This window comes from Saccopteryx leptura, chromosome 1 (assembly GCF_036850995.1).
Source record: "Saccopteryx leptura isolate mSacLep1 chromosome 1, mSacLep1_pri_phased_curated, whole genome shotgun sequence".
NCBI classification, from domain to species: Eukaryota; Metazoa; Chordata; class Mammalia; order Chiroptera; family Emballonuridae; genus Saccopteryx; species Saccopteryx leptura.
The window spans coordinates 360,668,762-360,682,660 of NC_089503.1; the positions used below are offsets into that span (position 1 = coordinate 360,668,762).

A 13,899-nucleotide genomic window follows, 5' to 3' on the forward strand; every position below is an offset into this window, starting at 1 on the left:
CATGAAGTAAAACCAAAGTTAGCACTTTCTGAAGAGATATGGACCTAAATTGTTGTCCAGTAAACTGACATTTATTTTCATTTATATAATCACTTAAAATATATTGACTTGATTATACTTTATATTTTTATCAGAAATATAGAAACTGAGTAACTCATATAGTGATACCTTCTATGTTCCACTATTTGTATCATCATTTTGAAAGCATTATTAATGTAAGACATTCCAAGAAGCTCATATTCTTGAGATAGTAAGACATTCCCAGAATCGTTGCTTCTGATGTCTGTCTATGATGCAATCTAGAGCAGAGGATTTGTGTCACATAGTACTAGCAACAGGAACCTAGTTACCAGAAGCAATGGAAGGCTTTTCAGTAACTGGCCCCACTACAAAAAGCCTACTGTAATGGGATTAGAACAGGTACCAAGGTTCAATATATAAACATTTGGGGGAAACACCTGAAAGGTTAAGTGACATTTTGAGTTTACTGAATTTATGAACAAGATTGTTTTTTGAAACAGGTTTTTATTTTTTGTTTTCTAGCCTTGTCTATAAGTGATCCATCTTTCAAAAGCCATGAATTATCTTGGATGTCTTTTGCTTCCTTTCGTATTCGAAAGAAGACACATATTCAATTGCAGTTCCGGCCTTTTTCTACAGATGGCATCCTATTTTATGTTGCTCAACACTTAAAAGCACAATCAGGTAAAGATGGCAGGATGGTTGTTTGCAGGGGGAAAAAATCCTAATGAATTCTCAATCACCTCTTAAGTAATATGTGATGAAGTGTTTTTATTTTTAAGTCACCTAGCCTATAAATATTTAAACACTTGATACTTTCATGTTTCACTATTACTCTAATTTATTCATACAACTGACTCCCTAAATATGTTAATAAAATAGCAAGAGCTTCATTAGAATTAAAGTTAGCAAAATCCAAATATAGTATATGCTCAGCTTTATAATAATCCTATCAAAAAGAGGGTGAAGCCATGCCTGAGAGTCTATGGGAAAAGGAACAAAATGTGCTTATAAAAGAGTAAAGGAAGGTATGGTTATCGATATATTTCCAATAAATCTGTCCACCTTTACAGCTCCAAAATTTTTATGTTGTCCTGCCTTCTAGATGGCAAAAACCTAGGATTCACATCCCAAAATAAGTTTGTAAAACTTATTTTTAACTATAGAAGTTGCATAATTACTGTAAAATATGGAATAAAAATATCCAAGTACTATGCTCTCGTTCTAAAAATTGATATTTGAGTCACTACTTTGTTAATTCCATTTTCATATCTTTTCCCTGAACTGTGACAAAGACATTTGCATGTCTAGTTACATCTTTACTGCAAAATATTTTTTAAAATTTTACATTTAGGCTTTTCATTCATTTTGTTTCTCAGAAATTAAAATTTTGGTAGTGAGAAATAATTAAATTAGTTTGTTTCTCATAGTCAACAAAAAATCATGGCCTGATTTTCACAGTCTAATCTAATTCTTTTAAAGGTATCTTAACATGTTGCTAAATGATAATATCTGAGAATTAGACCAAAATGGTTCTATCTCAATGCACTGGTGAGATATCTTAAAATAAATTCAAGGAGAAAAGATAGTAATTTCAAAGAAAAAAGATAACATGATTGAGCTAAAAAATCACATGCCTTAGAAGAGATTTGTTCTCTTGAGGCTTGATATTTGGTTTTAAATTTATGATTAATTTAAATCTCCCTGTAAAAATGCTGAAAGAATTGTTCACAAATAGAAAATTACTGCTTATAAATCAAGAGACATTAAGAGGTAATCAGCTTTATATTGTTCATAAAAACAAAACAAAAAACCTTGGCCCTGGCCAGTTGGCTCAGCGGTAGAGCATCCAACCGGCGTGTGGAGGTCCTGGGTTCAATTCCTGGTCAGGACACACAGGAGAGGCCATCATCTGCTTCTCCCCCTCCCATAGCCATGGCTCAATTGATTTGAGCATGTCAGCCCAGGGTGCTGAGGACAGCTCTGTCAAGCCTCTGCTTCAGGTGTTAAAAATAGCATGGTTGCAAGCATGGCCCCAGATGGGCAGAGCATTGACCTCAGATGGGGGTCACCAGGTGGATACTGGTCAGAGCATATCTGGGAGTCCATCTCTGTATCTCCCCTACTCTCACTTTAAAAAATAAAATAAAATAAAAATAAATAAATAAATAAAATTAAAACCTTCAAAGTTAACCTTCAAATGGTAAGGGTAGAAAATCAAGAGCTATTTGGGACTCTGACTGTCCAAGGATGTTGTACTATAATTTCCTAATCAGTACACTGAATACATATTTATGTTTATGTATGTAAAATTAAAAGCTCATACACATTAACATTCACAGGAGGCAAGAACACATTAATTTTACTTCTGTTATTAAATGGCATTGTATTTCAGTACATGAAAGTCTAGCTTTTCCTTTTATCTGCCAGCAGGCACTTTTTGCAAAAAGAATTGAAAATAGATTTATTAGTTTTATATCGTGATTGGTGCTGTATTTGACACTTGTGCAAGAAAGTCATAAAAACCTTAAAATATTAAAATGTCTAAGCTCTACATTAACAGACTTAGATTAACCTATAGGTAATTATCAGATAACAGACATATACTTATTAGCAATCAAGTGATCAAGTGGTGTAACAAGTGATGAAGTATGTTTCACCTATTGAAGATTGCATAAAATACAGGTGACTGTCCCGTCCTGTACTTTGTACCTTCTCTAAGAACGACTGATGTAAAAACATTAACCAAGCCTTCGAGCTCATCCTCTGCTAAGAGGCGCTATTAGTAAAAAATGCTTACTTACTAACACAATGTCAAAAATCACAAATTTAGATTTTCAAAGGCCAATTAAGTTTTCATATGTTCCAGAATAAATTCTCAGTTAACAAGGTTTTTGTCTCCTTAGAGATAAAATAATTTGAATATCAAATAGTGTAAATTTTAAGACAAAAGGATAATTTGAAGATTATCCTTGTTGATTTTAGATCTTTGGTTTTGGATAGAGAGAAGACTGCTGCCTGCTTATCTGTTTCTGCTAAAGATGTAATATCATAAAATTAGTTTTTTGACAAAAAATTATCAATATTATGGTAAACATAAATGAATCACAGCTACCTGCATTCATCTTGATATAATTATAATTTTCCCAGACAAATGTGTATTAAAAAGCCTTGTCAACTGCAGGGGTCTCCAAACTTTTTACACAGGGGGCCAGTTCACTGTCCCTCAGACCATTGGAGGGCTGCCAAATACAGTGGTCCTCTCACTGACCACCAATGAAAGAGGTGCCCCTTCCAGAAGTGCAGTAGGGGCTGGATAAATGGCCTCAGGGGGCCGCATTGCGGCCCGCGGACCATAGCATATTCAAACAAGTAAATAATAAAAAAATAAAATAAATTGTTATATTACCTTTACTTTTCTAAAGAAATAAAAAGTATACAAAATTTCTGCAAGTTGTAGTCTCTTCACAAATGCTAGGTCCTACCAGGTTTCTCTGACCTGTGATGCGTGCCGGGGGCCGTTGCAGCCCAGAGGCGGCAGGGAGGCAGAGGCCTGTGGACCTTGGTTAAATAGCCGAAGTGTATTCACTTGTGATCTTCATTCCACTTACGAGCTTTCTTGTAAGGACCATCTGCTAGTGGTGAACTTTGAACATTTACTTACCCTAATGCCAATCTGTACTCATGAGCCATGACTGCAGCACCATTTCCTAGTCAACTAAAATAAAAGGCTTACCTGACAGTTGCAAATAAGGCTGAGCTATTTTAGCTTCCGGGGTCACATAGGGAGAGAAATGCGCACCCCACCACCTCCTGCCTTTTTTTTTTTTTTTTTTTTTTTTTTTTTTTGGTCAATTCTTATGAGAAGAATGTACCAGCAAAGTGCTATGTTAACATCAGCAATTCTCCTTGCTCTCTCTTCTGGTTGACAGCTTGACCAGTGAGATCGCAGATCACAGCTTTAGTTCTTTATTCCAATGGATCTCATCCATGTAAGACTGTTTGCTATAGCACACTACAATACAAATAGCTAGAGAAACTCTTCAATTATGCTGTGAAAGAGAATTGATGTGTCTACTTGCAAGCCACAAAGTATATTCCAAGTGCTATAAATTCTTAAAACTTATTATCAATTGCTTCATAGTTCTAGTGTATTATAAAAATTTATTTTAATCTGTTTTTAATATTTTCTTATATAACTTGTTTTAATATTTTCTTATATAATTTCTCTTTCCTTCGACTTAAAATGTTGTTTGTGTTAGAAAATATGGAATGAACTGGATTTCTTTCTTTTTTGGGAGATTAAAAAAACAATTTACATATTACAGGATTTTTTAATACCATAAAGCTAGTATTTGAGAAGTACTAATTTCATCCCACAATTATACAAAGCTATTTCTCAACGCAACAATATTTTTTAGTGTATCATTATGTTCCAGGTACCTTGCTAGTGCCGAGGATGAACTTTTTGGGCCAAATCAAATATAGCCCCTGTTCTCATGAAGCTTAAAAGCTAGTGTAGAAGCCAGCTATTAATCAAATAATAACAGATGTAATGAGATAGATTACATTCACTAGAATTATGAGAAAATGATTAAAGCAAGAGAACCATAGTTTGCATGGTTTCATATACTTTTCTCAGGTGGAAATGATAGGTATACAACCATAGAGCTGCTAGGTCTCCCAGCTGTCCTAGAGTGCTCTGATGTGGGCTACAAGGGGGAATAGAAGAAAGAACATTTGCAGGTGGGAGATGAGGTGGGAAATGGGGGAAGAGGAAAGAAGTGTAGCATGTGCCAAGAAATCTTCCTAGATAGAAAAGGGAAGAACTTTTTATTGACTGTGAAATGTTAGGGCAGGAGAAATGCTGTTTTGAGGAAGAGTACTACAGTTATGTAAACCACGTTGCTATGCTCTTGAAGCAATCCTAGGGCTGAGGGCTACATTTTTTGCCCAGGCTTGTAGAGTTGCATTTTATTTTCCTCTGAATGCCTCATTGCAACTCTATACACATGCTGGATCATTTGTTTAGATTTTTTTTTCATACATGACTATATAATTATGAGATAAATATTGTGGAGAATAAAACCTAGAGCTATTAAAACACTAATAGAAAAAAAAACTGACCCAAGAAAGACTTCTCTGAGGAAGTGGCATTTGATCTGAGACGTGAAAGATGGGTATGAGTTACCTAGCTGAGGTGCAATGGGGTGGAGGAGTGTTCCAATGAAAGAAAACGTGCACGAGGTTCTGAAACAAGATGAAATTCTAACAAGGTCAGTGCTGCTGAAGCAGAGTGGAGGAACAGTGAGAGAGCACACTCCAGGTAAAGCTGGACAGAGGGGCCAGGAACTTGCAGAGCCTTTATCGTTGTGGTAAAAATTTCGAGTTCTTATCCCAACAACAGTTCATACCATTAAGAGAAGCATAATAATGAGAATTTTATTTGAAACGATCACTCTAGCTTCAGTGTAGATTAGAAAATCGATTGGAAAGGGAGAGTGAGGAGGCTCTAACAAAAGATCATATACCAGAGATGATAGAAATTTAGAATGGTAGAAGCGGACAGAATCAAGATGTTTACAATGAACCAAAATGCTAATAAATGATAAGAGACCTATATTGGACAGGTTATATGTGGATCAAAGAAAGGATGGCTCCAAGGATCACAGCGAAATGTTTGAAGACTAGATGGAGGGAATGATGCCGAGTTTGGGAAGACTAGAAGAGGCCAGGTGTATGGAATTCACAAACGGAGTCTGAGGTCTCAACTAGAGGTCTGCGTACTTGTAGACAGAACTTGCCAAGGGCATGGTTGAAGCATATACAATATTATAAAAGATTTTCATAGTACCTCTATTAAGTTATTTCTTTTACTTACCTCCCCAATCTGTCAAAAACTAAGTCAGTGGCTTAGAGTAAATGTAACTTTTACATATTTACCCTTAACTAAAATTACTAAAGGAGAACCTCACTTGAATTTAGTACCACAATATATCCACTCCATGGGAAATATTTATAACTAGGGAAAACATATGTGCCCAATTCCAGAACAAAATAATAAAAATGTGTGAATTTATACACATATACCTTATTGTAAATGGAAAGAAAATTCTCTACCATAATTATGACCAAGACCTGTTACCTTTTCTTTCCAACGCCAAAACATATTCACGTGGCCAGAAAGCGCATGAGTTTTGGAGTAACATTCCACTGTTACTAAACTGGCTTTCTTTCTCAACAGGTGATTTTTTATGTATCTCTTTAGCAAATGGTTCTGTTCAACTTCGCTACAACCTTGGTGACAGAACTATCGTTCTAGAAACTCTCCAAAAAGTAACTACTAACAGAAGTGCTTGGCATGTGATTAAAGCAGGAAGAGTTGGTGCAGAAAGCTACCTGGATCTGGATGGGGTAAATATAACAGAAAAAGCCAACAGTAAAATGAGCTACCTAGACACAAATACCGACTTCTATATTGGAGGAGTGTCATCCTTAAGTTTTGTAAATCCCATGGCAACAGCAAATGAACCTGTAGGTTTTCAAGGTTGTGTCCGAGAAGTTATTATAAATAATCAAGACTTACAATTAACTAAACTAGGAGCGAAAGGTGGCTCAAATGTAGGCGATTGTGATGGGACAGCCTGTGGGTATAATGTGTGCAGAAATAAGGGTAAATGTGTAGTAAATGGCACCACTTTTTCCTGCAGATGTTTGCCACGTTGGACTGGAAATACATGTGATCAGTCTGTGTACTGTTTGAATAATCTTTGTCTCCACCAATCTCTATGTATACCTGACCAATTATTCTCTTATAGTTGTTTGTGTACATTGGGTTGGGTGGGAAGGTATTGTGAAAACAAAACTTCATTTTCAACTGCAAAATTTATGGGTAATTCTTACATTAAATACATTGACCCACACTATAGAATAAGAAACCTTCAGTTCACTACTCTATCCTTAAATTTCAGCACTACAGAAAGAGAAGGCTTAATTGTATGGATAGGAAAGGCTCAAAATGAAGAAAATGATTTCCTGGCAATTGGTCTCCATAATCAGACCTTGAAAATAGCAGTTAACTTAGGAGAAAGCATCACTGTTCCTATGATTTATAGCAATGGTATATTCTGTTGTAATAAATGGCATCATATTACTATAATTCAAAATCAGACTCTTATTAAGGCCTACCTAGATGGCAGTCTGATTCTCTCTGAGGATATTGATCCACGAAAAAAATTTGTTGCTCTAAACTATGATGGTATTAGTTACCTAGGGGGCTTTGAATATGGTCGAAAGGTAAATATTGTTACTCAAGAGATTTTTAAAAGAAATTTTGTTGGTAAAATTAAAGATGTATTTTTTCAGGATTCAAACAAAATTGAGTTAATTGAATCAGAAGGGTACAATGTTTATAATGGAGATGAATAAAATTAGGTTACATAAGAGTGGTTATTTTAATATACAAAATATTTATGTAAATTGTTGTTTCAGTAATTATTTGGAACATTGTTTACTAAAAATCAACTATTTACTATTACCTGAAATAGTCTAAATGCTAACACATTTTTATAAGCTTATAAGTATAGCTACAGAAATATTCTGGCTGTTTTCCTACATCCAATTTATCTGTTAAGTATGTTAATTAGTAGTTTTCACTGTTAGTTCATTTAGTGTTTATTCATCTGTAAATTGTTTTAAGTAAAATGTAAGTGGGAACAAATTAGTGATACACACAAAGAAAAATAATGAAAAAGCAAAAGTTATTAAAGGAAAATAAAAATTATGTAAGAAAATATCCTATTACATAGCTATAATCACATGATTGCAATATGAAATTTAAACACTGGCTTAAACCAAAAATTGTATGACTGTGGAAAGGTGAAAGATAAGAGAAAGGAGTTGGCTGGGGAAAGTTAAATCCTTATCTTTCACAGTAACTCATCAATATTATAGTCTTGGTAACTAATTTTTAAATAGCTATCCATCTCACTTACAAATATGAAGGTAGGCCCTGGCCGGTTGGCTCAGCATAGAGCGTCGGCCTGGCGTGTGGGGGACCCGGGTTCGATTCCCGGCCAGGGCACATAGAAGCGCCCATTTGCTTCTCCACCCCCCCCTCCTTCCTCTCTGTCTCTCTCTTCCCCTCCCGCAGCCAAGGCTCCATTGGAGCAAAGATGGCCCGGGCGCTGGGGATGGCTCCTTGGCCTCTGCCCCAGGCGCTAGAGTGGCTCTGGTCGTGGCAGAGCATCGCCCCCTGGTGGGCAGAGCGTTGCCCCTGGTGGGCGTGCCGGGTGGATCCCGGTCGGGCACATGCAGGAGTCTGTCTGACTGTCTCTCCCCGTTTCCAGCTTCAGAAAAATACAAAAAATACAAAAAAAAAAAAAAAAAAGGTAAATATCCTAATAAATGTCTAAAAGAATGAGAAGTATTTACCTCTAGAGTAGTGCAGATACTGTTGGGTTTTGTTTATAAACTATATAGAATTACTTGGCTTTGCAAACAATGTATAAAACTGATATAATTTAAAAATTAAATTTATGCTTAACTTATGTTTAGCTTTCCAAATCTACAGGCCTCAAAATTGGGTAGAATACAGGTTCTAAAGAATGCCACTGAAAATCACTGTCCTAATATCTGTACTGTTTAAAGCATAACTTGAGGAAGTCCATTTTACCCAGTACCAGTGATTGTGAATAGTATTTTCACTCCCTAGTCCCCTTTCACTGTTGCAAACTGAGAGTAGGTTACTGTTGTTGCTACTTAGCATTTCAGTTTGATGTTTTGACCGATACAAAGAACTGCCAGGACTATGAAGAAAAAAGTAATAAGCATTATATAACCTTAAAAGGTAAAACATGTAATTATCTATTTAATGGAGACTTTACAGAAAAAGGACTGGAGCAGCTTGACCTGTGGTGGTGCAGTGGATCAAGTGTTAACCTGGAACACAGAGGTCGCTGGTTCAAAACCCTGGGCTTGCCCGGTTAAGGCACATTTGAGAAAACAACCGAGAATTGGTACTTCCCGTTCCTCCATTCCCATTGCCTAAAATCAATGAATAAAATCTTTAAAAAACAAAGACTGGTGAAGTTAAATTCTTTTTGCAAAATCTGCCTGTGCAGGCCCATCTATACAAAGAAACTAGTTAAGAAATGTGTCATTTGAAGTACTTCAGGTGTTTTTTCTTTCTTTTAGGCTTTATTCTTGCCACTTTATTATCATTGGAAAGCTACATACTTGGAAAGCCCTAGAACCAAAGTTCAGAACTTTGGCATCACTGCTGCCAGACATACTATTCCCATTGACTGTGCAAGCAAAATATAAGGTGGAATTCCAGTCTATACATTGATTCGAAGGTGTTTTTCACAGAAACCACAACTCCACAAGACAACTCCACCCACTGTTTTCTGAGCAGCTTTGACTTGAATTTGTTTTGGTCCCTATCATTTCATTTAACTTTTGAAATATTGAGGTCATTGGGATAACTGCTCTAAAAAAATTCCCTGAGCCCGACCAGGTGGTGGCACAGTGGACAGTGCTGGACTGGGATGCAGAAGGCCCAGGTTTGAAACCCCGAGGTCCTCGACATGAGCATGGGCTCACCAGCTTGAGCACAGGGTCGCTGGCATGAGCGTGGGACCACAGACATGACTCCATGGTCGCTGGCTCGGCCCAAAAGTCACTGGCTTGAAGCCCAAGGTCGCTGGCTAGAGCAAGGGGTCACTGGCTTTGCTGTAGCGCCCCGCCCTTCCCTGTCAAGGCACATGAGAAAGCAATCAATGAATTAATGAGCCACAACAAAAGAACTGATGCTTCTCATCTCTTTCCCTTCCTTTCTGTCTGTCCTTATCTGTTCCTCTGTCAAAATAAAATTCCTTGAAATCAATTGAAAGATCTGCCCGTAAGATAGACCTGACTGAAAAACTAATGGTCCAGAACAGAAACTTGAAGCATTTTTTTTTCTAAAAACTGAATTGTTCCACCACACACACACACACACACAAAAGAAAACATTTAATAATCAAATGTAACTTTTAAAGATACACATTTTATGTAAAAAGACAAGAAAGCTGTTCTAGGTAAGGTTATAAAGTCTTCAAGCCTGACCAGGAGGTGGCACAGTGGATAAAGCGTCGGACTGGGATGCAGAGGACCCAGGTTCAAGACCCCGAGGTTGCCAGCTTGAGCGAGGGCTCATCTGGTTTGAGCAAAGCCCACCAGCTTGAACCCAAGGTCGCTGGCTCCAGCAAGGGGCTACTCGGTCTGCTGAAGGCCTGCGGTCAAGGCACATATGAGAAAGCAATCAATGAACAACTAAGGTGTTGCAACGCGCAATGAAAAAAACTAATGATTGATGCTTCTCATCTCTCTCTGTTCCTGTCTGTCCCTGTCTATCTCTCTCTCTGACTCACTCTCTGTATCTGTAAAAAATAAAAAAAAAATAAAATAAAATAAAACTGCCTGAACCACATCCCTATCATTTTAGGCCACATGTTGTCTCATAATAGTGTGCCTTTCTTTAGAGTAATGTTTCCCAAAGTGTAGTCCAAGATCTTTTCAGAGTATGCAGATTACTTCTTTTCCCAACAAATCTATGTGAAGCCAGATTTTCTTCATACATTTCATACAAAATGACAGACTGCAAAACACTGAATGAAGCAGACACAGGATCCAGCTCTCCTAAGTCAGAAATTGGAGATGCGGACAAATAAAAAACAATGACACTCTTACTAAACTGATTTGGTCTGTAAGTTATTTTCCATTAAAAAAAGTTACATTAATACAATGGGATTATCTTTAAACAAATTAACAAATATTCTTAATCTGTAACACTTTAATTTCTAATATGCTAAATAATGATATAAAATCATAAACACAAAAGCTCTTACTGTTCTCTATTATTAAGTGTAAAGGGGTCCTGAAACTAAAAAGTTTGAGAATTGTTGCTTTAAAAGTGCTTCTCACAGTTGCAAATTTATACTAAGTGTGATCACCACACTGCAAGCTCTGAAACGGAAAGCCTAATGGTACTGCTCACCAGAGAATTCCCGGAACCTAGCAAACATCTGCAGAATAGGCACAAAATAATTGAAAACTGCCACCTGGAGGTTCTCCTGCAAGTCCATTTTTTTTTCACCTTAAAGTCCAAAATCTCACGTGGTCGATTGTCAGCATTCGTTCTTGTTATCCTAGCGATGGTGTTGAAGATTTATGTGAGATGCATTTCCAGCACAAGCCAATAATCAATGCACAAAGACCTTTTTAAGATAACTTTACTGTTATGCTTCTGAAACAAAGTACCGAGTGTAAACATGGGAACACTTTTTAAATTGAGTTGAAATATCTAAGCCAGGGGGTGGCAATATTTACCTTTTACAGATTCTTCTTAAAGAGTAAGTTCCTGGGGGGAGCGGATCAGAGGTATTTGGGGATACTGGGAGTTACACTGGATTCACAGTGTTTTAAGTATGTATCCTGGGATTCCCTCCAATGACTTATTTCTGCATCGGTATATGAACAGTGGGCAAATATTCTCAAGACACGTCTAGAGACTGACCTAATGTTTTTCAGCTCATCTATGCATGCACCCTCTTACTCTATACATGAATAAGTGAATTTCTTTATGGAACAGGAATCAAAGAATCAGGGTATTTGGTACTTTTTAAAAAGCAGTAAACAGCCTGACCAGGCGGTGGCGCAGTGGATACAGCGTCGGACTGGGATGCGGAAGGACCCAGGTTCGAGACCCCAGGGTTGCCAGCTTGAGCGCAGGCTCATCTGGTTTGAGCAAAAAGCTCACTAGCATGGACCCAAGGTCACTGGCTCGAGCGGGGGGGTGGGGGGTGGGGGGTGGGGGGTGGGGGGTGGTGGGGGGTGGGGGGTGGGGGGGGTGGGGGGGTTACTCAGTCTGCTGAAGGCCTGCGGTCATAGCACACATGAGAAAGCAATCAATGAACTACTACAGTGTCGCAAAGGAAAACTGATGATTGATGCTTCTCATCTCTCTCCGTTCCTGTCTGTCCATCCCTATCTATCCCTTTATCTGACTCTCTCTCTGTCCCTGTAAAAAAATAAAAATAAAAAAAGCAGTAAACAGCTTTGGGAGACAAAAGTCAAGAGTTGACTTTATATAAATATACTGGCTTTGTAGTCATTAGTAAATTGGTAACCTGACCACTGTTTTAGAAGGACCTAAGGAGATGGGAATTATGCAACTGGTACATTCAAATGTTAAAATTCCATCAACTATTTGCTTTAGTAGCTGATTCTTTAACTCTTATAATGCACTTAAACTTGATTCAAATCATTCTTTAAAAACACTGCTATATTAAAAACTAAGAACAGCTCAGTATAAATTTACCAGTTTAGTTTGTTAATAAAGATTAATATTTAAGCGGTTTAACTTGCAACTCCATTCTCTTCTCTATTGCTGGTATTATTTTTAACCTTTAAATGTATTTACTATGACCTTAGATGTTTTATATCTCCAAAATTTTAAGATTGGTTCACCCACAACTAGGCTACAATTAGGTGAGTCAAGAGCCGTGGTAAACAGAATGGCACCCCGAAATATCTACATCCTGATACCCGACAGCTGTAAATGTTACACAACAAAGGGGAATGAAAGTCATGGAAGGAATTTAGGTGCTAATCAGGGGACCTTAAAAAAGGAAGATTATCTTGTATTACCTGGCTTGCTCTGTATAGGGTTTCAGGTATGTTAATGAAAATGGGAAGGGCTATGAAAGGTATGTATAATAATCAGGCTTTGGTCCCTCTGTCCTATTCTCAATTCTCAGAGCACAACTGCTATGCATTTTGACTTTGGAGAAAAACAGAACTAAGTTAGAATCCCAGGTCTGATCATAGCAATCTAACCTGGGTCAAGTTTTTTGACTTTTCCGAGTACCAGTTTCCTCAGCTCAAACATAAGTCTTTAATCTTTCAGGCTGACCAAGGTTTATACTACTATATATAAAGTGTTCAGCACAAGGTTTGCAATACAGAGGGTTTGTGGAGTCAAAATCCAATGAGGTATGAATTTTAAAGTAAGCATCACAACATGTATTAGAAACTATTGGCTAAGCATTACAACATGTATTAAAAACTGACTTTGTTTTCTCCAATTCTTGACTTGCACTCTGTAAAAGAAACCTAGTGTTTGAATAACCCCCAACCAGATAAACCAGTGAAATCAGATTTACTGACAACATACATATTTGAAATAAAAAAGCTAAGGGGAGGGGCGGGAATCCTACCAATTTTTTCATCATGGTGCAAATGATGACCCATCCACCTTAAGTTTTGTTTGCAGATTTTCTAACAAATTAGTTTCCAAAAGAAAAGTAGACCAAAATTAAACAAATTTTATTTAAGTACAAGTCCTGTTTCAGAACTTTTGTGATGAAAAACTTCAGAAGATAAGGATGACAAACAACAAAAATGATGCAAGTTGCTGAAGTTAGACAAAATGTAAGGTCTTGAACTTCCGCTCCTTTTCTCTCCAATGACATAAACATAGCTGCCTCTATTAGTTAAAAAAACAAAAATAAAAACCTATTCTTAACTCTGATCACTAGACTTTTCAAGAAATCAAACACTACCCTTTTCATTTTGTAAAGCCATTTATATTTTTCTTCGTTAATATAGTTAAGGAAATGTACTGGTTTTTCTCTTTGCTTGGCCTCAAGTGTTAGTACCATTTGGTAGCTATTGCTTTAAATTACATCAATACAATATATAGTTTAGATTGTAAATAGATTTAGATTTGGATTAATAACAGCCTCCATGTGCTTTCTATTTCAAGCAAAACCAGCATATGAAACTGCAATTACCCCCAAATTAGGGTTAATGACTTATTTTACAGATTCAAAATGC

At 37.0% G+C, this 13,899-nt stretch overlaps 1 protein-coding gene across 1 annotated transcript in view; it reads left to right on the plus strand.

Moving 5' to 3' along the window:
* The window catches only part of EYS (eyes shut homolog), a 1,965,296-nt gene extending 1,957,841 nt beyond the window's left edge, over positions 1-7,455 (plus strand). Inside the window, 2 exon segments of the mRNA XM_066360293.1 lie at positions 544-705; positions 6,266-7,455. Of these exon segments, the coding sequence (XP_066216390.1) occupies positions 544-705; positions 6,266-7,455 (1,352 nt within the window).
* Positions 7,456-13,899: the final 6,444 nt, after the last annotated feature.